We start from the raw sequence: 25,390 nt of genomic DNA on the forward strand, positions 1-25,390 counted from the left end.
TAGAACAGAGCTGTAACCAAACTTGTTGCTTAAATAAAGTTAAATAATTCACCTTTAATACAAAATACTTTAGACTTTAGACTAAAGTAGGCCTGCTTTTTTACTTGAGGTGATCGGCCAGGATGATTTCATAGACATACCTACATCTAAAAACATGTATAATCTTACTTTGACTTGTACTTTTGATACTAAAGTACATTCAACATCAAAATCTTTAAGACTTTTTCTTGAGTACTATTTTTGTGGGCAACTTTCACTTTAACCAAAGTGATATTCTAACATGATACATGACCTCTAAGTACTTTTTTACAAAACATGTTTTGCAGTTGTTGCTAAGCCGTGTTGCTAAAACAAGGCAGCAGCAGTGTCATAAATGTACATTACCTCATAGGAAAAGGCAGCAGGGGGACACACCTATCTGACTGACGCTGCAGGGAGAAGGTCACTCGGGAGTGATAAGGACATCAAATAAAAAGGCTCTGGGGTGTGATTGGACTTTTTCAGGTTGGCAGGCTCAAGTACTTTCTCTGAGGTATGATCTCACTGTGTGTTAGCATCTGTGTATTTGGCTGTATTGATGATTTTAAGAGCGGGTCGATGTATTTATAGGTGGGAATCATTCTACGGTGTTTGTGAAAGTGTTAAAACAATCGTCACAGACACTTCCCCCCTTCTAAATATACACCTACCTACACCTCTCAGTTGTCGAATGTCCCAAAGGTGAAAGGAGTCCAGACCCCCTCCCCCGCCTCACTTGCCATGCCCTGCCAGAGTGGACTCTACGTGGCTGAAGATGTGCCCCCCCTGCCCTGCAGCTGGAGGTGTCTGTTTCACAGGCCTCTGTAATGCGGGACCTGGGGGGGTTAGGTTTCACAGGTACAAAAGTTTCCGCTTTAATCCTATCACACAGGAGTGAGTGGTCAGGGCTCAGGGATTCTGCATAATCCCGGGTTTATCCATCCTGGTGAGCCGGGAGACAGGGAGTATGCGGAGAGGAAGAGATTACTGCCCACCTCTGATTTTATTCAATCAATGTTTGCACAGCAAACGGCGAGAGGGGTCTCTCAATAGCAACTCAGCTATTCCACACCTCAGCGCACACAGGAGAAGATTGGTAATAGATATAGTTAAATATCTCCTCTGGCAGCTGTTAAACAGCTTGATGTTCAGAATAAAGGGACCCTACATTAATTCAAAAATGCCTTTATTCCTGCCTATGAGGAGCCTTTCATTTCCTATCATGGCTGAAGTGTGATAACTAGAGGTGCCTGCTGCCTGTGTGCCAACTGACTCGGGAGTTGTTTCAGAACTAAAGTGAAGTTTTAGTGTCTTGTTCGCGCGGTCCGTCAGAAGTCTGAGTGGGTCAGCGGCGAATTTCAAAGGTGAAAAAATGAAATAAGAGGGTCTCTAATGGCCGACAGATCGCTGCTGTGTTGTGAGGAGCTCTCATCAATTTCACAGCAGGTGAGTTTTGCGCTGAGACTGGCTCTGACGTGGCCTCCTCCGGAGAATACAACCTGCCCCGGCTTCACACTGGGCCGCAGCTGCAGGGTAACATCAGGCCGCGTCGCTGGGTTGTAGTCTGATGACAGTGGAGGAACTAAACGTTAACATTGTAGTACTGTAATTACTAATTACTCTAAATCAGACCAATCAAAAGAAATATGTTAGACTAATGAATAAAACTTGACTCTGAATAAGCAGCTGGTGCTCCTGACCTGAAGGTGTATTTTTCTACCCTAACAGAACTTCTGTCAGGCCCGAAACACTTTTGATTCATTGCAGAAAGCACGCATTCCCCCGAAATTTAATACATATTCACGCTGACAGCCACAAAGCAGATTGCTGCATCATTCCACGGCTCCCTTGAAGTGTGAGACTTGAAGGTAGAGTGGCTCTTTTGAAGGCAGGTAGAAGGGCGTTGCGGGGCTGAGAGGTGCTGCGAAGGGCATGTCCAAACAGACTTTAAGGAGCTGAGTGATGGGACACGGGAAACTGGTAAGAGGACACCGCGGCCCCACTCCCGTGTCAACACGGTCATGTGAATCACAGCTGTGAGGGCATCTGAAGATCCAGGAGACAATAGATGCTGACTCTCTGCAAGAGACGTCTCGGCTTCTACGGAATCAGCAAGCTTCGTTTCTGATCGCTTGTTTTTGTGTTTTTGAAAAATCTTTCCAGGTGGATTCTACAGATCTGTAGTAAATTCTCCCACCAAGGCTTCCCCAGGTCGATCCCACAAATAAGATGCAAAGTATCACTGAAGTTTTAAGATCGCAGCAGAGGCGCCGCTTCTGTCACAAGCTATTATAAGCCTAGTAAAGGGAAGTAAGTAAAGCCTGTCAGTGATTCTGTGCAGGTGCTTCAGGAGTTGACTGGAAACACAGAAGGATTGTAGAGTAGCCAAGATCACCACTGAATTTAATTTTAAATTTTTGCTTGCAAAGTAAAGTGAAGTTAAGTTTACAAAGGTCCCGTCTGTTGTAGGATTAAACGAACACCATGTTATGTTACACTTTTGTCTGTTTGGTGTGGATTTGATGAAACGACAGAGCAGATCTGGTTACTGCTTTAAGATCTTGATCGTGTTCTCTGAATCAATTGGTTGTCAGGAAGAGTAAAAAAAAAAAAAATATGATTTGAAAATGTTTTGGGTTTTATCGAGAATCTTCTTGTGAGGTTTTACTGGGATTATTTTGTTGTGATTTAAATCTGATTGAACAGGAATTCTCCTTGGATTTATCTAGGATCCTTCTGAGATGTTTAGGGGGATTTTTACAGAATTTTACTGGGAATTTTACTTCCTGGGATATTTTTATAGACATTTTCCAGTCTGACAGGATTATTTTTGGACTCCTCTGGGATTTTTTCGCTGAGGAAAGTGTTGCTTGTCTGTCTTTACCGTAACAGAACAAATTTACTTCATACATAATTATATCAGTTTGCGTGCACCCTAGTTTATTACTGTATAGTTTATCAAAATACATGAAAAAAGAATTGTGTCCCTTTGAATTCCATAGAAAACAACATCGAATAAGTTAATGATGTATTGACCGCCAAATTTAAATTGTTCTCGGTTTTCATATCAGAAATTGGGTCACCTTACAGTGAGGGGTTCAGGAAACATTGGTCCATCTCAAGTCTGGAGTTTTGCTGTCATGGTAGAATGTGTTTCCTGTGTCAGTGCTCAATCCTGCACATTCAAAGCTATTTAACTTTGCATCCTGCCTGTCTTTAGTAGACAGAAATATCCCACAACTAAAAAAAGAAAATTGTCAGCCATGACTCATGAAAGGCTGACTGAAGGGAAAACCCACTAAATCTTTTTTTTTTTTTTTTTAACTCCAGGGGCTGACTTGAACTTTGCCATTTTTTCATTTACGTCATCTTAGAGATAGAGGGCAGCAGAGATCAGGGAATCCCCTCCGCCCCTTCTCTCTTTTCTCCACTGCTCTTACCTTTGATTTAATCTTTAAATACCATTAACTCACCATTAACTACATGTGATTGGTGCTTACTTTTTAGCTCATGTATTTGCATGGATCTGAAACACTAAATGTTGACCGTAATGAACAGAGAAACAATCTCATCTCGTCTGTTTATTTACATTAACTTACTTAATGCAGACACAAAACACACACACAAAAAGCTGTTGATTTGTGAGACATGTTGACGTGTGGAAGACTTCAAGACTCATTTCTCTTTTTGAAAAATAGATCATCTCTCGGTTTCAAATTTACACAGAATAAATAGATTTGTAAGAAAATCAAAAAAGATGTAAATCTAAATTGACTGAAAAGCGACCGTATCGGCAAAAATAAAATTACAATGCAGTGTGATAACTGATGAAACTGCTGCTCATAGTGTGACGACATTAAAACATTATATTGTGTTTTTCTATAGGCTATATATTGTTAGTGTACAACGAGCTGTACATCCATATTTTACTGTGCATGTACATCCAATTTCTGTCTGTATTCCAGGCGGTCTTTATGAGCAATGTATCAAAGTCCCTGAGAAAAGTGACTCGGGCCACTAATACATCATGATCTCTTTGGGCGCGTCCTCGGTGGGCCTCTGCTGCTCCTTCCGCTGCGTGTAGGCCGCGTGGTCGTACAGGTAGATCAAAAGGATGGCGACGAGGGACAGCACCGTGTAAGGGATGACGAGGTAGTATCCAAACTGCATCTGCGAAGACTCGTCCCTCACTTTCACCTCCAGCTCGTTGGCGAGGTTCTTTACCAATTTCTCTGTAAGGTCGGTCGCTTGTACATTCACCACGAACAAAATGAGGACCAGGAAGGACAAGCATGCTGCAGGGGGAAGAGAAACGAAAGGATGGGATGAAACTACGTCCTAAACGTCATTAGTGCAATTCAACAAAATGCCGATTTAGAGCTTCCATATTTGTGTCACCTACCGCTGAGCGAGCTGCAGACGTAGATGCCAATGGGCCCCATGTAGGTCTCGTAAGGATTACTGACGCTGTTGTAGAGGGAGATGAGGATGCTGAGGGCGGAAAACAGCAGACACAGGACCAGCAGGAGCACAGCCAGGGCGTGCAGGACTATATTGACACCTCCTATGTTTGCCAACGTAGGAATCACTACACACACGGAGTACAAGAACACAATGGTTACATGGAGCTTACATGTATTATACTCTTTTTACGATACCATAGTCGTATAAGCAACCAGGTCACGTTTGAATTTGTACGTGCTTCAGGCTGTGTACCATATTGGCATGTTGACAAAACGTGTCTTACCAACGTGAGGGTACGTGTTTCATGACTGCGGGTCAATTCTTTGTTTTAGCTTTATTTTTTTGTAAGAGTGAAACCACTGGATGTTTTAATTACACCTCTGGACATCTCCAGCCGTGTTAGTGGAGACAGAACCGAGGGTTCTAAAGGAGAGACTCGAGACATCTCTGGTTGTGTTTGTGGTGACAGAACCTGGTAAGCCAAAACACGATCTTTGCCCAACCCTGACCAAGTGATTTTGGTCCTAAACCTAACCAGAGAATTCTTTGAAGGAGTAAAACACTACATTTATGAACAGCACTGGAGTCGCAAGGAAGTGTCGAACACGGAAGAGTCACCACAATAAAATGCTGACATTTGGAGCGCACGATGGCGGGTGTAACAGCTGTGTGAGATGGCTGCAAAGCCAGAGACCACCATTCCGGACAGGGTTTCAACTGTCATCTGTAAGGACGGGATCAAAACATGGTCTTTTCCTCACGCTAATTAAATGATTTTTGTCCTAAACGTCACCAGATCATTAGCACAGCGTTCTCACAACATGAAACTCAAACTTGAAAATCGAAAAAAAATACATAAAATTGCAACATCATGAACTGAAAAGTTTCAACATATCCGGGGTTTTGAGGAAATGTACAGTGCCAACATTAATTCCGGTGATTGGGTTGGGCGTACAAAGTCCAGGAACAGTTTTAGGTTTAGGCAACAAAAGCACTTTGGGTTAAGTCAGGAAGAAATATGTTCTGGATTTGAAACAGTCCCGAATTGTAATCTAAGTGAGTCACCTTTGTTAAAGTAAGGGAAAGATCACCATTTCAGTATTCATTCATAAAAAATTTGAAAGGTTGATGAATTTGAATCTTAAGATCTGAAGGATTTGCTGACACGGACACACACATATAATATTGGTGACATTTTCGTCGCTATTTCACAAACTGCCGTGTGACTGGGTTGAAGTGGGGCGCTGCTTCGACGTAAAACATGCTGCTGATTCAAAGTAATTATTTCACTGAAGTCACTTAAACAATAAGAGACAGACATCTTAAAGCTTGGGTCAAATCAACTGAGCATTTAGACTTTGAAAAACTTTGGAAAGTTACCTTGGAACCTTGCCTCCGGTAAAAAGAAGGGACAAAAGCTTCTTTCCAAAACCCCCGCAAAAAGGTCCAAATTGAGCGTAGCGGATCCATTGAAGAAGGAGCTTTCACCTGACGCGCAGATTACGGTCGTCTTAGCCCAATGTGTTGACATGCAAAACCCCAACAGCCCAACGGATGCGGAGGTAGCCAACGCGCTGGACGTGAAATGTAGAGTCTTCTTAGTGGAAGGCATTATCGCTGTATTCCCGTTGCACTAGTTAAATCTAAAACCCCGTGTCTCTTCTCTAAAACGCTGATGAAGCCTCAGGAGCGGATCAGGACCCTCTGATCCTCTGAACGATCCAGTGTATGAGTTACCTTCCTGGGTGGAGTGAAATGTGGACCGATGGTCGTAAAGTCTCTTGATTATGACTGTGACCTTTGGTTTGGAAGCGTAAAGACAGAGCTGGTTGTCATGGTAGGGCCACACATTCCCCCCAACAGTTTTCACATCAGAACCGTGCCAAGTCCGGTCTCGGATATCTGTTGTCTGAATGTGCCGTGAGAGTCGGAAAACGTTTTCAGATTCAGAGTTTAACGGAACAAAGCGACATTTGAAAGACCTTTTTTTAAAAAAAAAATGGAGTCTTTAATGACCCTACGTGTCGTCAGCGCACACACCCACTTTGAAGGAAGAGCACGTTGACAGCCTGGGATTCAAAGTCCTGCTCCTGAAATAGTACCATCATAAAACATAATGCAGATTAATTATTTACTTTGTCCCGCAACGGAAAAAAGTTACTGGAAGAGGAGCATGTGTGAGATCAATGAAGCCCTAAAACCATAAAAGGAGTTTGGTATCATTTCACAGACGACATGAGGAAATGTTTGGTTCACGATAAGAAAGGCTGTAGCTGCTGCATATAAACACAAACAGTACAAATACCATGAATACACGGAGGAACCTCACATGTTCCTCTGATTTATGGCACAAAATGAAGCATCCAGCATTAGTGGAGCTACAGTACGAAGCTTCAGGACTTCCTGGCAATAGCAGATAATGAGAGATCAACAGGATCTGTTTGCAAATTGCTTGTACCAATCCTCTTATCTCTTTAGATGTAGCTTAATTGAATTAGCGAAAAGATCATCAATGCAGCAGCAGGCTTGTATTCTGTTCTCTCGTTACACGTATCCCAGTCGACAGAATAAATCAAACCACAGACACTCTTGTAGGTCTACAGATTTGTAGATGTCATACGTGTAATATCAACACTTCACATTCGTATTCTTCATATTACATTTTTGTGTGGCCTGATTTCAACGGAAGGATGTGGATGAGATTGGTGTTTGAGGTGGCGTTTCAACATTTGTAAGCGTCACATGGACTCAAAGAGATCCAAATAAACAAACAAACATCACCAGATATTTTTGAGGAAGCGTTGTACGCTTTCCAGCTGGGTTTGTGGCAACGTATCCGCTCATTTATACATATCATTTTCAGCGGAAAACCGAGTGTTTATAACAAGATGTCGGGACAAAGTTTTACTCTGGTGATTGGTCGAATCACATGTCTGTATTAGGTTGTAGAGGCAAATTTACAAGAAGATTCAGAGCTCTTTACTTATCAAACTCTTTTTCTCGTTGACTTAAAGTTACATTTTCCTCATAATTCTATAGAGAATGTTTAAAAATGAATATAATCAGTGTATTGTTTTCTTTTAAGAATATTTTTGACATTGTGAATACTGTTTCATGTTATTTAAGTAGATTTAATGAGCTCTTGGAGAGCTATGAAATAATAAAAAAAGGCCTAATTCTAAAACAAAATGTGTTTAAATCATAATTATCAATGTTGAATAGCAATGAAAATACTATTTTTGACATGTCAGTTGCAACATTACCTAGGATTTCTTCTTAGCAGCATCGTGTACATCACCTTTTCTATTTGATTTGGATTGTATTTTACTTATTTTATTTTTTTGTTGTGTTCTGCTGTGTTTCATTCTGCTGTTTCTGTATTTTTGAGCACACTCTGGCACAACAACTGCCTTCAGGATTGATACATTTCTATATTCTTTTGTCTCTTATCCTCAAATGACACAAGAATACCCCAAAACAAACCGTTTCCAAAGACACTTCTGGCTCTCGTCAGAAGGAGCCCACATGTTGTAGTAAAGCGTGCGTCCAGGCTGTGGCTCCCTTCTCCTCCTCGCTGAGCGCTGAGGCAGGATCGTGTGCTCGCTGACAGCCAGCTCTGTTATGTTGGAGTAAACACAAACTCCTCCTCTCCCCCGGTGACAGGCGGCAACACCGAAGCGTCGCCTCGCCTTTTCCAAGACAATCCGCGCTCGGGACTTGAACGCCGTCAAGCCGTCAAGGTGAGTGATATGACTACTTTGGTGCCATCGCTCCGTCTTCTGCATCTTGACACACATCTGGCGCGTCGGAAACGTCCACATTTTTCAGTCATTCTTCAGCCACACGCACGCAGACACACACACACACGCACCGCCGTGTTGTTACCTGTCCGTTACGCACAGCAGCGCACGGTGACAAAACGTCCATTTCAGGTCCGGCTTTTTTTAAATTTTATTTTTTTAAACGTGGCAGTGAATGCGACCCCTCTCTCGGAACCCAGCGGTGTGTATGTTCGCTCACATTCAGGGAGCTCTGCGTTCTGACAACCTGCAGTCGACCCGGTGCGTCAATGTGGGTTAATGGAGCGCTTGGAGTTTCTGTCCTGATCTTCCCTCTCGCTCTGTTTCTTTTTCTTTTCATTCCCCCGCCTCGCTTATCTGTTTTGTGTGTGTGATGTTTGCGTTCATCACAGTGAAGATGATGTTTTCTCTGCTTGGCGTTCGGTGGCTGTCTGGTTGTCAATGTGGGCTGCACTTGAGCCAGTTTCAACATGTCGGTGAGCAGAGGCGGTGGTACTTCTCAGATTGTGGGTAGATCTTGTGAGACTCTTTACCAGGGTTTTCAGTTCTGTCTTCAGATTTTGGACTCTTGTTGAATGTAGTGTTGGCTGCATGGATTCGTGTTTTTTTTTTAAATGTAGCAATCATTGGACATCATTGATCTATAAGGGGGGGGGTCTCTCTGTGTCATGGTCAGAGGTCAGAGGTCAGTCAACAGATCAGGATCCCTGGTGCCGGGGAGATGAACCGCTGTGTCAGGTCTGACCTTTGTCTAATCAGACTGCGGGAGTTAGATGAGCACAGACGCCGTCAGGACTGTGCTCCACTGACCACTAAAGAGAACTTTGACCTGTATATGTAAATGAAAGAAAACGTTTGAACATCATTCTGAAAGAGGAAACACATTCGTATTGCAACGTTTCTTCACACTTTCGTTCTCACATCCTCATCGGAGCTGTTAGGACGGATTCTGAGGGGTGTTTTGGGCCGTATCATCACAGCCACACGGCTGGACGATGACCTGAGTTCATTAATGTCAGAGTCGCCGCTGAATGACTTCTGATGGGGAGGAACCTCCTGAATCAACAGATGAGAAAAGAAGGCAAAATGTCCAAACTCTTTGATTCCAGCGTCTTTAATGTGAATATCATCTGTTTTTCTTTCTTTCTCTCTGAATATCGCTGTTTTGTGGACAAATCAGACATTTGAGGAGGTCGTTGAAGGCTTTGATGACAATTTTCGGACATTTTATAGAGGTAAATGCAGTGCTGGCTGCACACAGTTTGATTCTGCTGCGGTTTTGTAATGTAATTCTGGGATTTCCAGCGTCTTAAATGTGAACACTTTCTGGTTTCTTCACTCCTCTCTGACAGCAAACTGAATGTCTTTGTGTTGTGGACAAGACGAGTCGTTCGAGGACGTCGTCTAGGTCTTTGCGGGCCATTTTCTAGACCAATCGGTAATCGATTAATCAAAGAAAATACCCAACAGAAGAATGGGCGGTGAAAAAAAATAGTCAGTTGCAGGCCTGGTGGAAAAGTTTAACTTCCGGAAAATAACAAACGAGTCCTATCTCATCCTGATCGCTGCTGACAGAATTTGAACAGGCCCAGAGCAAACATCTTTGCTCCTTTTCATTAAAGACAGCAGACAAAGACGTTTCTCACACATACCTGACTTCTCTTCTGCCGTGTCAGGTCAGCTGTCTCTTTCCAGGCCAGAGACCAACTTCTTAAAACACACAGATGCAGAAGCCTCGTCCTCGCTTTAAGTCACACATTCACGTAGCATTTAGCAGCCGCCTGATGTTCCACCTCTCCGCCCCTTGATTCTGTCTTTATTCCCTCTTTTGTCTCATGCACAGAAAGTCTGCGTCTGTCTGGAATATTTCAGAGCGAGCTCCATCTCAATTTTACAGTACGGACCCCGGGAAGAATGGCGATGGCAGAAGCTAATGAGGATGCAATGAAATAAACAAATAGTCGGCGCTCGCCAAGACTAATGAGACTGTGTGAGGATGCAGGAAGGAATAACGTTTTGACTGCCGAGTGCTGTCAGCAGATTGATTTGTCTTTCATTTGTTTACTGTTCATGCTCGTGTTTGAAACCCCATAGGGCTGCAACAAACAATTATTTTCATTGTCGACTAATCTGTCTCTTTACTTTCTTGATTAATCGTTAAGTTGCTTGGATGATCGGTGTTTCCCGAAGCCCATGGCGACGCAGTGAAACCACAACCTAAAATCAATCAGTTCAATGTCACAGAGGAGTAAAGAAACCAGAAAATGATCACATTTAGGAAGCTGGAATCAGAGAATTTTTACCTTTTTCCCCAGTCAATCGTTTATCAGAATAGTTGGTGGTTAATTAAATCATTGACAACTAATCAATTTATCGTTTCAGCTCTAAAACCTGCCATCGAGACACCTGTTTAAAGGTACAATATGTGGGAATTGGCCAACTTGAAGTCTTACATCCAATAAATTCAGGCTGAGTAACAGCTGACTAACTGCATTCTGATTATATGTTCATGACTGTAGCTACTGTTAGCTTGTTAGCACAGTTAGCCATGCAGTTACCAAGGCAGTGTTTGATGTTGCACAGGAGCTTTGAGCCACTGGGAGAAAGAGGTTCTTAGGCCCGAGGCTAGCTGGTGAGAATGTTCATTTTTGAATGTTTTAAGGTACAATTCTTACATATTGCACCTTTAACTTTGAATCGCTGCATTAATCGAAAAAGCCAGATAACGTCAGCTGCGTGCGTGCGACGGTTTATTTCACCCGGAGAAGTAACTTCTTCTGGGTGAGCATGTAGGCTGTTTTTGCGCTTGTGTCAAAGTCTGTGAATAAAACGGTGCAAACACTTAACAGGTTTATAATAGCAGCAGCTATTTTCAACCTACATTTAATTGCTGTATAACACTCAGCCAAGATGTTCTTTTCAAGTGTTTCGCTATAGTTAGAGCTGTAAAATGGCACATCGGGAGGCTTGTGAAGCGCGTGTTATCCGAGCGTGGGCGCGCTTGTTGCGAGAGGGAACAGATGTGGTGATTAATGAAATCCATGGTGAGGTGGAGAGAGGAAGGAGTAGTGCGCACCTGAAGTTCCTAACAGCTTGCCGGGTATAAACCTCAGATTGCCAGCCCGGAGTTAATCCCCGCAGCTCGCCCACCCTCTGTCTATCTGCTCTCTCTCCGAGTCTTTGGAAAACACACTAAGTTTGAGCGGCGCAGACGACACGCTGTGCGGTGCTCTCTCTGAGGCTGCTACCACATTAACTTCACTCCGCTTTTTTTTCCTCAAACAGGCGGAGAAGGAACTAATGGTATAAAGTCTCTGCAATTAGAGGATGAGCCTGGTCTGACCCAGAACTTGTCAGATATTTGCCGTTTGTTTCACCAGCCGAGGAGAAACGCCTCATGAATTAGGCATGGGAGAAATGTCATACTAAGATCTTCTTTTTGATACAAACAGCTTTTGTATCCTACCTGTTATTTCCCTGCTCGCCTTGGTGGAAGCTTGCTAAAGCAAATTAAGCTGCAGCATGTTGCAACCGTAGGCTTGTTTGTGCTTGCGGGCAGTGCTACAGAATGCAAACCCTGCAGTGTTCCTTTTGGATTTTGGCATCGCGCTTAAATGATTTAGTAATGATGAAACATAGTAAAAGTCGTGCAGGGTGAAGAGATAAAATGTAACCCTCACTTAACCAGGCAGTCGTAATAAAGGAGATCTGTAATGCTTTTTTCGTTTTCTACAGTGTTTCACAATATTAAGGCTCTTTTGCATGTAAAAGATCTTGAAAGTTGAAATGTGAAACAGAAACTCCTCTCTCCCACAGAAAACACTGCTCCTGAAACGCCTCGTCAGTAGTCCCGCCTTTAATTCTGTGACCTTGTGACATCACGCTGTGTCACCATGTCACACGTTTGCATAATTTATGCCTAGCAGCTAGTTTAGCCAAGCTGCTCTGTTGTTGTTGTTGTTGTTGTTGTTGTTGTTGTTAGCGGTCCTGGCTCAGGCGTGTATGAGCTGACCAATCAGAAGAGACTCTGGGAGGAAGGGGGGGCCTTAAAGAGACAGGATGTAAAACAGACAGAAGGGGAATAGTATGAGCAAACGGGTGTGTTTTTTGAGCCTTAAAGCATGAAAACACATTCTAGTGGTAACCCCACATAAAATATGAACCTGAAAATGAGTCTCCTTTAAAATCTCCTACAAATGAATGAGCAATGGGAAGGATTGTAGTGTAGATGTGATCTTGTGTTTAAACAGAAAGAAAAGTGTGAGAAATAAGCGCCAGAGCAGCAAAACCAGGGAAAGCAGAAACGGAGCATGTGAGCGGTGTGCTGCTTCCTGCTTGGAAGACTCTGGTAGGATCTGGAAAGCCCCCGAAGCCTCGAAGTGACCCCGGACCTTGGTGACATGGAGGGAGCATGTCTCCATCAGAGGAGGCCTGCGAGGACAGTCCACAGCTGTGCAAACTGCTACCTGCAGCCGTCCCTCTCATTAACCCTCGCAAACATCCCCACCATCATCTCATCTGTGTGACGCCCAGGGCCAGCGCTGAGACGCTGCCGTGGCTCGTGATTGAAATTTGTAGCACACAAAACTGTGCAGATTTGTGTTTGTTTACTATCAGCTGTGTTTAGGCCTCGCCGTGGCATCTTAACAGCTGGACAGAGATCAAGGTTTCTTTCCTTTTCAGATGCGTCAGTGCTCACCCACCATCTGTTCAAAGGAGGCATTGTAAGTCAGTCTTCTGAGATAACAGTGAGGTCGAAGCGCATGAGGCACGAGAGAGAGAGAGAGAGAGGGGCTGAAATCTTTTTTTTTTTTTTTAAGGAGGAGTTAGGAATCAAATCAATCCATCATTCCAAAAAATCCCTTCAACTCTCTGTCTGTCTGTCTCTGCTCTGTTTATTTTATCGACTGAGGAGTCAAACAGAGCAAAAAATGTCAGGTCAAATGTGAGATTCGGCTGCTTTTCTTGGTCTCGCGGTGTAGTTAGTCGAACATTTGGGGGTTTGGAATTTTGCTCAGACAAAACGAGACATTTGATGAAACCACCTTGTGCTGTTGGATATTTTGATTAACCTTTTTAACCCTTTTCTGGTGTTTTACAGACAGTTATTTGAGAAAGGAAGCATCAGATTAGTTGCAGCCTTGGAATAAACTATTGTCATTATCTACACACCCCCCTGCATATGGAAATTCAGCTGGTAGTCTACAAAACACTTGTGGAGATTCATAGCAGAACAGTGTTGCAACATTCTCCTAAAAACCTTCAGAGGAGATGGGGATTAGTTTTAAAATTGAAAAAAAAAAGACCATCAGAACAACAAACAAGCACGAAGTGGCTTCATGCAGCTCGTCCGGCGTAATCCAAGTCTCCAGAATCAACAAGATCCCAAAATAATTTGAAAAGACGTCCTCGATGTGCAGTCCAGCTTGTGCACCCACTTAAAGATGGGTTTGCACGCTCACGCTGGTAGCTGAGCTGCCACTGTGAAGATCTTGGCTTTTTAACGGGTGTGAAATGACGTCTATTCAAATCAGTTTGGGATCTCAGGGCTTCTGGAGACTTGGAGAACGCCGGATGAGAAGTGCGGTGCCATTTTACGTCCCCATCGACTAAAGTTGTTTAGGATGAATAACGTTTATTGTTTAACCTATAAAATATCCTGTTTTTATTACATATCTTTGTCCCAAGTGTCTGATAAACTGAACTTGAAGACGTTTTTATATCAGCACTGGTCCTTTTAGATCCAGTATCGGTCGTACTCATTGTTAAATGCGGTGGGGGGTTGTCAGGCAAAGGAAATGCTTGTGACCCCTCAAATTGGAGCAGTGTCTACTCGAGACCCCTCATCAGAGGTTACAGCCTCAGTTTGGCCTTGGATTGTGAGCGCTTCACCCGAAAATAATGCTTATCGTCATCAGAGGCCAGTGTTCAAAACTCGGAGCAATTAAACATAATTGTTTTCCGACAGAAATATTTCTTTGTCCACGTAATCAGCTTCTGACTCCTCAGATTTGTCTTTTGGAGCCCCAGGGGGGACCCGGATTCCTATGTTGGGAACCAACAGGTTAAGCCCTTCTGGTTTGAATAAGAGAACATGGCCCTAGGAAGTATCGCATGATGTCACTCCGCAGCCGCTGCCCAGTAGTAATATGGGTGTATTCCCTCCTCCAGGCAACACATAGTTTCTCTATTGTATTTCTGTCAGTCGCTACATGAGTGCATTACAAAGTACACCGCAAAGCTCTTAAAAGACACGCTCTGGGAGATTGAGCTGTGACCTTGCAGTTGTTTTATGAGCCTCCAAAGAAGGAAAACACATTGTTGGAAAAAGAAAACCTTTAAGATCTCTGTGTGTTTTTGTCTGCATTTTAGGTCGTAGAAATAGAAGCAAAAGGAAGAAGAAGGGAAAAAAAAGAAAAAGGCAGCAGACAGCCAGAGCTCATTTGTTTTAATCACACAAGCCCTCACTTAACATCGTCTGCTTGCAGGGGCAGCGTGTTGACAGATGTGATTTAAACGCGATAAGTCATATTGAATTCAGCCCTTCTTTTTTTTTTTTTTTTCTTTTTAGGCCAAAATATGGCAACCTAATTTGGTGACCTGCTCAGGGAAAAGCAGGGTGCAGCCCAGAAGAGATTAACTCCCTGTGCTATGTGGCCTGATTTAACAGAAGTGAAAGCAAACATCTCCGGCTCTGGCTCCAAGCATGTTTGAGTCCACTTTATCTGAGTGAATGATGAGGGGAAAACAAATATTAGGTTTTCTTGGTGGGGAAAAAACAAAACAAAAGGCAAACCCTGCAGACTGGAGCGTTGGTTAATATCACTTTGACAGGCGGGGGAAGAGAAAAGACTCAGCCGCTGTGGATTTCCTTGAAGGCTTTTTGTTTGATAGTAGCGCGAATCGTGAGGCGCACATAAGACGTCACACTCACATGTTCCTAGATAGCTTGATGTTTATGATAATGTCTCCGGGGTTAAACGATGATGCAAATGGTGTGCAACTGAGGCCTTTTACTGCACGTGTTTTACTTATTACCGTTGCCAACTAATAGTGTTTAATATCCCTTTAAAGAGACCTACTATGCTTCATGCGTCGTTATTTTTATATAGCTTCTGGTGCATGTTAAAGATCTTTAAAAGTCAGCGCCAACAGAAGCTCCTCTCTCCTACAGAAAACACTGCTCCTCAAATGCCTAGTCAGTCGTCCCGCCTTTAATTCCGTGACTTTGTGACATCACACTACGTCACCCTGTCATGTCCGTGTCCGTCACACAGTTGCATAATTAATGCCCAGCTGTTTGGCGCATAAGAATTGTTGCATCACAGCCGGCAATTGTTGTTATCAGTGCTGGCTCAGGCGTATGTGAGCTGACCAATCGGAGCAGACTGGATATTCTGCGGGCTGAGCCTTAAAGGGGCAGTATATATTTTTAGAGAAGAAATTCAAACTCAAAATTTCAAAATGTACATATTAATGAGGTAATAATAACAACACAGAAATATGTATTTTCACAAGCTGTTCTCAGAGAGAAAAAAAAAAGTTTCCAGAACACTGTTTGAAGCTAGAAAGTTGGCAGGGTCCGCCACATATAAACAAAAACAGTATGAAATTGTGTTATCCTTTAAGGTCAATTTGTTTATTCAGTCATGAAAACAGTTTATTTAGTTTGCTTAGGCTTAAAAAAAAAATCAATCAAAGAAGCTCACTTCCACAAAACTATGCAGTGCACCTTCGAAGTAACAGGAACTAAAACAGTCATCTCAGACAGAGGGGGAATAGTATGAGAAACAAAAGCATGTATATCTAATAGCAATCCAAAATAAAATTCTGAGCTTAATATATTTGCTTTAAAACATTCCTCTCGATTAGTATTGAGCTTCAGTGTTCAGGCTCTGACGCAAAAAACATGTAAAGTGGCTTTTAATTCATTCCAAAAGCTGCAGGCGTGTGGCTGTGTCTCACGCAGCGATGGTGCATATAGAAAGAGTGATTATCTCCTGTCATTTCTGCGGCACACATACACTACACATGCCTGGCGGGAGATGCATCAAGGTCTCTCACGGGTCCTGTGACTTATGTCGTCAGCCGACTGCGTGTTATCAGCACACGCAATGATTTTTCTCTTGCACCCCATGACAGGCCGCGACGATCGACTGCAGCTCGGAGCCCTCGCTTTTTTTTACTGAAATGTTAATGTCGAGTCAGATTCCTTTAACAGTCTGACATCAAATGCAGCTGGATGATAAAGTGTTTTGTTGGATGTTTACAGGCTCTTAAGAGCTTGGCTGCTGGTCATGTACGAGATGAGAGTTGGGTGTGACTTGACAAGAGAGGAAATGATGGTTCGGCTGTATCAGTACAAACGTTATTGACATGGAGGAGTATAGCGCTTAATGAATAATGTATGGCCACTAAAGCAGCCCATTTCCTATTCATTCTTTCAAGGCCGCTGCTCGGGGAGTTGTGTGCGATCATCATGTCGAGCCCCTTCAATATTTTCATTCTGTTTTCAGGACTGTGATCTGAATGCTCTGGAATAACTCCAATAAACATTTTCACACAAGAACAATAGGCAGATTCAAAAGGACGGCTTATTTTTTTATTTGGTCTCCGAGTCAAATGAATACAGAGCAACAGTTTTAACACACGCCGCTTATTTGCAGATTCACTGCGCACAGAGCGTGACACTATTTTACTCATTCATAGTCTCATCCGCTTCGGGGTGCCTGAGACTTGTAATTATAAAAAAAAAAAAAAGTGTGCTGATCACATCACAGAGGCCTGCAGTGACAGTGACAGCGTTAATTCAAAGTCTGCATTGTCACTTTTTTGTGTCGAGCTATAAAAGGATGTGGTGTGGCTGAGCGAGGTTCAGATCTATTTGGTCAAAACCACCTTTCAACATCTGAACCTTTGGGAAGCTGTTAAGTGTCGAGGCCCAGTGATGAATGTGTCTAAACGAGCAAAGGTAGATGCGGCAGCGAGCCTGCAGTCAGGGGTTAGCTGACAAGCCCTGCATGCTGATAGGCACGTAAGGCTCAGAAGGAAGCACTAATGTATGGGATGATAATCAGAGGCTGTCCTCGGTGATATAGATGACCAAGGTTAAAGGCAGTCTGGATTAGGCCGTGTGTTGGGAATAAGATGAGGAGGTGAACCTTGAACATGCTTTATCTTACTGATCCCTTGTAGTGTTTAAGGACGTAGTTTCAGCTTCTGCTATGTGATGGTACAGCAAAACCATCTCTGTGGTTACAAAAAAACAAAGAGGAAATGGTTTAGATGAAACCCAAACTCATCGACGAATAGATGGAAAGATATGCAGAAAAAAAAAATCATGTGATCTTGACTGTTAGCCCAGAGTATGGCAAGTCCTATCAACACTCATTATCTGGCCTTCTCATGCATGTTGCTTCCAGAGAACAACAGGGTAAACAATTAATGCAAATATTATTGAAACTGCAATATGGCAAAGGGTAAAGGTAAAATGTGTCACAACGTACCGTAAACTGAGCAATGTGATGCAAAAGATACCCCAGACTAGTAATCAGATCCATCAGACATAAGGTAACGTGCTTGTTCGCTAACTGCTGCTCAAAGTAGCTTGCCCTTAGCTAGTTAGCTCAGTTAGCCCTGCATCTAGCAGTCCGGACTGGAAGCTCCATTAGAGTGTTAGTGTTGACACCACTAGCACAGAAGCTTTGGACTGAGCTAGCTGGTTAGCATGCTAACTGTTTAGTAGATATCTCTGCAATGTAGTACATAGAGGTCAAAATGTCAATACAGCTACTTATTCACATTCTGTTGATACTTGTAGTACATTTTTGGATGTTTTCAACTAAAAGTCTTACACATTGCCCCTTTAACTAAATAAATAACATAATAATAAGTGATCCCTTAACTTTTAATCTAGTGACATCATCTGGTCAAGTTAAAATGTGTCCTATGTTTTGGTTTATGACTAAATACTTGCTAAACTAATGACTCTCTCATTTGCCTCAGCTGTTCTTAGTGCTTATTGCTAAATGCAAATATAAGCATGCTAACATGCCAAAGCAAGTTGGTGAACACAATGATTATTATCATTCCTGCTAAACATCAGCATGTTGATTTGGTTGGTTTTAATTGTGAGCATGTTAGCATTATGACGTTTGCATTTAGCTAAAAGCGCCACTGTGTCTGAGCACAGCCTCACAGAGCAGCTAGCGTCGCTGTAGACTCTCAGGGTGCTATTTTTGGGCGACAAACAGAGAACGGCAAGAATCAGGGCATGTGTTATTCAGTTTATGTATTTGCAGAAGCTCTACATGTAAAAGAGCTGTGTGAAGGTGAATTTAGAGTCACATCGATGGTCACATCTCTCTGAAACAGCCGTGTCAATCACAGCGGCGCATGACAGGAATTGCTCAACAAATGAAGAATCGACCATGACGGTTTATGATGATCTCATCGATGCAATGCTATCACTGTTAGCCTATGAAACATTTATGCACCCTCTTGAAAGACTGCCAAACCAAAATTCAGCTGTCATTGTAACGGAAAATTAGTTGGTTTCTAACTCTAACTGTGGCTGTAATCAGCGGCCATCGCTGCAATTTAATCCATTCATTTTGTCGAGGGTCAGATTTTAACGGCGGCTGTAAAGACACTGTTTGATTAACGGGACGCTCCATTTTCATAAGACTGATCAAACTCCATTGTTCCAGATGTCAAACCCTCCAATAATATCCTCATATCTCATCACTGAAAAGTCCTTGGTGATGTGATTAACATCATTATGCTCCTCAAACAAGTTTTATGGCTGCTTCTGCCTTGTTTAGAGTGTCATCACGTAAGATAATTTCCATCTGAAAATAAATCACCCCTAGTCATCAATAATAATGTTGAGTGGATAATATAATAGGCCTGTTCCTCTTCGGGAGGTTGTATTGATTCATCCATGTAAGAAAATACATGCCACAGCACGACTTTGTCACGCTGACCTTCAGCTCCGCAGATCTAATCTATAAGAACTGTGAGACATTTTCACTTTGCCGCGTGTGGTATGCACGAGCAGGGAACAGTCCAGACTTCTGCACACACGCTCTCTTACTTTTTCACGCTTTCTGGTTTTCACGCTCCTCAGCAAAACTAAACTACGCGCTATGTTGCCAATCGTCGCAGCATTTGGTCATACAATATGTTTTCCCCCCGGGAACACACACTGTTGACAATAACACTGTTCTCAACGCCTGCCAAAGCCTTTCTTGTGCTCAGCCAGAGACAATATCAGATCCACAGCATTCACCAACAATGATAGGTTTGATTTGTTGATCATAATTAGAGTCTGCTTTGATGGCAGCAGAGATTCAACCACATAAGAACTATTTGGTGCGTTTACAGAAATGAGATCTGGTAACTGGATGACAATAACACATTTTGTTGTTTGGTTTTACACCGCTAGCATGGGAGCTTTGTACCGGGATGGGCCAGAGCTAGCTGGATAGCATGCTAACTCAGGTATTTACACAATACATAGACATCATAATGTCAAAACTGCTGTTCAATCACGTTCTGCTGATGATTTACGTTAAGTTTGTTTGTATGTTTTCAACTAGAATTCTTACATATTGCCCCTTTTAAAGGATGAGTTTGTTTTCTTTTCAATAAATTAATAAAAAATGTCCATCCCAGTTTTCCAGAGTGTAAGGAGACATCTTCAGATGAATTGATTTGTCTGACAAACCATTTAAAACACAAAGATATTCAGTTTGCCGTGATATCAAACTGAAAAAATATGCAAACGATCAAATTGGTGAAGCTAGAACAAGCAAATGATTAGCATATACGCTTGAAAAATGACTCAAATGATTGATTTATTAATTATCTGAAAAGGTGCAGAATGATTGACTCATCAACTAATCAAGTGCTTTTCCAAGCGAAAGTTTAAACCAGTCTCCATTTAAAAAATCCAGGTTTTTAGGGTGAACTCCTGAAACAATCAAACGATGAGGTTTGATCAATTTAGGCCAAAGTGCATCACACTAAAGTTTATATAGACAGTCGTATTCGTAAATTTTTTGTTTAAAAGTAAAACAAACTCTTTGTCACTTCTGTTCTGCTCAGCTTCCTCTTTGCTCTGAAGAAAATCTGTTGATTTGGCACAGCGAAAGGAAGTCAGAAAAAAACAAAAAACAAGCATCCCACTCAAATGAGCATCACATCATTAAAAAAAGAATCATATTCCAAATCCACAAACTTGGATGCGAAGGAAAATGGTTTGCGATCCAGTCTGGAGCCGCTACAACCCCTTTCATTATCGCACCATAAGTCTTAGAGACAAAGTGCTAACTACATATGGTGATGATAATTGAGCAACATGTGCTCACAGCCTCTTACATCCGCCCACTCGTCCTCTGGGCCTGCCTGCTTCATGGCACCTCATACAGTGAGACAGTTGTTGGGAGCAGCGATCACGGGCCGCCGTCGATATAAAACCCAGAGTGTTTTCTCTGTCACTGCTGAAGAACCAAGACATGGAGGCAAATGAGGTTAGAGATCACGGTAATCATAATAATGATGTGTCCCGGGGCTGGATATCACACAGTGTTTCTCTTTGTGGGCCCGGCCTAGTCAGTGGGTGGCTCTTCACACAGACGTCTATTTTGCTGCCGCTGAACTACGAATTGTTTGAATCCTCTTCCGCCCCGCTTTCACTCTCCCTGCATCTGGAAGTTTTAAACAGAAGACAAAGACACATTATGGGATATGTATTTTTAAACGCTGGGAGTGTGCGTCCGCTGTGGGACGTTTCTGCGCACGCTGACTAATTTGTTATCCTGCTAGAAGATTACACGGGGGCGCTCTGGATGGCCTCGTTTGTGTATCTGCTCGGCTGTCGTGCCTTTGTGTTTATGAATAACATATTCAACATATGGAGTTCATCTGTAATGAGCTCCACATTTCCCTTGTTTACGTTTTTTTGGAGGGCGCACTATCTCTCCGGGCTGTACACATGTAGGCCTTTCATACAAAAACCGGTGGGCCGGCGGAGTGTGACACATGGCCGACATGAGAGAGGGAAAAATACCCCCTCTGCTGCGGAGTGAGAGAGAGGGGCTCAACAAGGAGACAGGAAAGGATCTGATCATCAGATCTGTCCTCCCCTGAGAGGGAAAACGCCTTTTCTCTCTGAACACACGAAGACACTCCCTCATTTGCAGTCTTTTATGACTGCCTGGGATGGACTAGTGTAAGATGAGGAGATGTAAAAGACTGCTGGCTTTGTGAGGAGAGCAGCATGCTAGGTTGCGTCTCTTGTTTTGTATCACTGTGTTGTTTATTTGTATTCGATTCTGAGGCAAATTTTTAAGCCTGCTGTGTCCTAAGCGGCGTTTTAGACCAAATCCCGATGCGTGGACGCCGTCCGACTTGGCCGGGGCCACAACAGGAAATAAACAAAAAGGCTCTCTGCTGCCGTCACTTCATTACTGTACTATCACATCCAGCAGCTGGGCCACAGCAGGGGACTAGTTAGCCGCTTAGTTAGCCATAAAGATGCCTTCGGTCTCAAGGCAAAAACTCATTAGTGCGGACTAGTTGGAGTCCGTTTCCATCACGTTCGGCTCGAGCTCCTCGCTGCGTCTCATGTGTGGCTGCACCGGCGAGCAGTTGGTCCTTCGGCGCTGTGCACTTTCCGTCCTGAAAACAGCCAGAGCTCCCGCGGCTCTGCTTGATTGTTTTCATTAGCCTGCCGGCGGTGGATTGATACCACTAGACACCGCTACGGCTGTCAGTTTTCCACAAGCTCCAAAAATATGGGAAGGTGAAGCAGAGGGGTTGTTTTTATAGTATCCCCACCCATGTTGTTCCTGTCATATCAGTGTGGAGTCTCATATAAAGAAAAAACCTACATGCTCCAGGCCACACATCTCAACCCTGCATTCCTGTGCCTGTAATTGGTTATTGTCGAAAAAGACGTAGGAGGGGGGTTGGGAGAAGGCTGCGGAGGGGGAAATGAAGAGAGGGACGAGGAAAATAGGGGGGTGGGTGTGCGTTTCACTTCAAACTACAACCACGAGCACCACTGGGAGAGATGAAACGCAGGGAGCTAACAGTTGTGGGTGCCAAAACACATCCCCCCATAACGACGAGGACTCTTTAACACATCTTTCATTTGCATGTGTGCAATTAGATCTCCTCCAGCTCCTGCTGGGGATGACGGTGGCAGGGGTCTCCTGTCTTCAAACACATGGTGGTTGCCAGAGATGACATGGGTGGGCCCGGCATGGTTACATTTTGGGTTCTGAACCAATTTGTTTGGGTTTATTTTGTGGGGAGGGATGCATGCTTTGAAAACCCACATAGGCTCCCTTCCATGTCTCTTTTGGGCTGATTCATCATAGTGCACATTACAGTATTGCTGAAATAATCAGTTGATTTGTTGGGGGAAAAAAAGGGCAAAATTGTAATCAAAGCGTCTCCAATGTGAGGATTTGCTGCATGTAAATCGAATCTCTTTAAGGTGGTTGTCCTCCTCCTGTTAATATAGTATCTGTCTACTCTGTGACATGGAAATACATTATTATACAAGGCCTTTAAACTGTCGTTCTGGAACAGTAGGTGGGATTTATTAGCAGCAGCTCTGCTTTTGACCTTTGGATGCTCACCAGATTTGAAATGATTTTCTGTCAACACTCCTCTAGTGTGTGACGCCTTGAAGAGGAGCCTCTCCTGCTTTGAGAACCAAAGCAAAACTTGGAGTTTGTCAAACCATCTTGATTTGTTTATTGACATACACACATTTCAACTTTCAGCATGCAACTTCACAGAGTTGGGGTTAGAAATATTTAAAATCTAATAACATTTAATTGCAAAATCAAGTGATTCAATCAGCTGATTTCAGACATGAACTCAATTAACAGCTGGTCATTATGTGTGTTATCGTTAGTATGCCTTTTCAAGCTTTGTGTACTGCAGATTTTATCAGCTGTAGCTAACTGGCTAATTATGCTAATAATGTTAGCTAAGTGACTTGTTAAAAAACGCTGTCGCATCATGTCTACATCAACTATATGCCTCATTGTTTGTGTTTTCAGACAGTAGGCTTACATTAAAGGTTCGCGGCAAAGGCTTCATTGGTGTGTTTTGCATCTCATGTAATGATGAATGAATAATAGCAAAAATCTGATATAATAGCACCCACATGTAACCTGTAACGTCACAGAATAATGCTATTAGCTAATGATATGCTAAACCTTTAGCCTTGGGAGTAGGTCGCCTAGGTAACCACTATTTAAACTAGTTAGCTTGACATGCTAACGTCTACAGCTCACGCTATGTTAGAGAAGATGAAAACACCTTTCAGACGTTTTATTACTGTGGCTGAGCTATGATTGGTTCAGTGAGCAGTCAATTGAAATCCCTTTTGATTCCTCTTTGTCAATTTAGACAAGTGCAGTCCGTAGATTCACAGTGTCGATTCCACTCAACGAGAGCATGGTGAGATCGTTGGCTTTTGAAATGACAGTCGATGATGTCGCCCGTAGCGCTGCCGCTGGTAATGCTTTATGCCTTGTCATCAAAAGATGCATCTAATTAAGTTCATTAAAGCCTGCCGCATCAACCACAGTAATTGCTTTTAAATTTGCCCCCTCCAAATTGATTCCCTCTAATAAGTCTGGGATTTAATCAGACCGAGGTGTCTGGTAGAATCAGTTTACATGAAGAATAACAGGCGTTGTCGCGTTGGCGGTGTCGGTTACACTGCAGAACGTACTGTACGTCGTGCATAAAAAGTGAGGTTTTATTAATCCATGGTGTGACCGCTGTCTCTACTTTTTATGGGGTTATGACAGAGTGTCAGGCCAAAAAAGAAACCTTGAGTGAATTCTAACGGCCTCTCTCAGAGTCACGTCAGCTGATTGGCAGCTACTCTGATGTCATTTGTTTTTGTGGGGCAAGGACAGGTCACGCCAGCTGATCTGTATTCCCTCTCTCTCTCTCGCGTTCTCTCTCTCTCTCGCCCTCCCTCCGCCCCCTCAGTCTTCAGATTTTCCCATCTTCTTGTTTATGGCAACTTCCACTGATCCTCTCTCTCTCTCTCTCTCTTTTTCTCTGTCTTTCTCTCTGCTCTGTGGGTTTCTTTTGAGTTTCTGCCTTTTTTCTTTCTTTGAAAGCACAACAACGCGCTTTGTCGTGGATGTAACACAAGATATTACAATATCTGTTTCTTTAATCTCGTCAAATGAACTGACATAGCGCTGTTTTCCACTGTTCAGATTATGTTGGAGGCCAAAGAAAGAGGAAATTGGTTCTGTTTACGTGCAAAAATAATAATAAAACTGCCATTTTTACTGAATGACTGGCATGAAATCAAGGAAATGGACTGTATTTCCTTGATTTCATGCCATTTAGTCGCATTATTTCCGAGCTTTGACTTGAAGCAATGCAGTTTTGTTAGAAACGACACTGATACCAGCACAAAACGAATCTGCTTTATGCACTGTAAACTTTTGTTGTGGTGGGTCTAGTAAATAATGCATCAAAAGTGGCACTCAAGACGGCCATAAAGTGCTGAAGATATGTGGAGATGTCTAGACAGTTGGGTGCCATTTGTTTATCGCAGTAAAGTGTTACTCGTTACTCCCACAAAGATATCTTGTTACTACCGAATCTGTTTGTTTTTTTCTCCGGGGCCGTATCATAATTGAATATCTTCAAAAGTCGTACAGCCTCGAGTCTTTATTGCCGTTCTAACCCGTTTTACAGCATTTAACCGCACTAATAGGCTAATTGGAGTTTGTTGAGGTCGTAATCTGACAAATCCAGTCTGATTCTGGGGGGGATTCTGGGGGATCACGGGCCTCTCAATGGGCTCCCGGGCCCTGCCGCTCATCTAATCACTCCTGACCCTATTAGAAATGAGTCCTCCTTTGTTACTGCGCGGTACTGTCAGTTCTGAAGGGAACAAAAAGTGCCATTGTCTTTTCTTTTTGCTTGGGCTGGGATAGAAGTAATCTGCAGCTGTAGAGCTGTCTCAGGATTGCTATAATCCAGATTCAGTATTAATGACTAGTCTAATCCGCGCATTTTTTTTTGACCCTCTGGAGAGGCTGACATGGCAT

The 25,390-nt window shown here is 42.9% G+C and overlaps 2 protein-coding genes across 8 annotated transcripts in view; one reads left to right on the forward strand and one right to left on the reverse strand.

The window, feature by feature from the left end:
* Positions 1-3,586: 3,586 nt before the first annotated feature.
* The window catches only part of clrn3 (clarin 3), a 59,747-nt gene continuing 37,943 nt past the window's right edge, over positions 3,587-25,390 (reverse strand). The window contains exons 4-6 of one of the 2 annotated variants that reach the window (XM_030401180.1): positions 20,664-20,992; positions 4,421-4,606; positions 3,587-4,313 (exon numbers count right to left, since the gene is read on the reverse strand). In XM_030401180.1, the coding sequence (XP_030257040.1) occupies positions 4,036-4,313; positions 4,421-4,606; positions 20,664-20,802 (603 nt within the window). In that variant the 5' untranslated portion in view covers positions 20,803-20,992 and the 3' untranslated portion in view covers positions 3,587-4,035. Of the gene's footprint in view, positions 4,314-4,420; positions 4,607-5,862; positions 6,375-20,663; positions 20,993-25,390 lie in introns of those variants that run through there. The other variant, XM_030401179.1, reaches the window with a different exon arrangement.
* ptprea (protein tyrosine phosphatase receptor type Ea) overlaps positions 8,093-25,390 on the forward strand; it is a 61,295-nt gene continuing 43,997 nt past the window's right edge. For 4 of the 6 annotated variants that reach the window (XM_030401166.1, XM_030401171.1, XM_030401169.1 and 1 more), the window contains exon 1: positions 8,093-8,222. The gene's annotated coding sequence lies outside the window, so the exon portion shown is untranslated. The remainder of the gene's footprint in view (positions 8,223-25,390) is intronic. The other 2 variants (XM_030401170.1, XM_030401168.1) reach the window with 2 other exon arrangements.

The sequence above is a fragment of the Sparus aurata genome, chromosome 20, assembly GCF_900880675.1.
Source record: "Sparus aurata chromosome 20, fSpaAur1.1, whole genome shotgun sequence".
Taxonomy (NCBI): domain Eukaryota; kingdom Metazoa; phylum Chordata; class Actinopteri; order Spariformes; family Sparidae; genus Sparus; species Sparus aurata.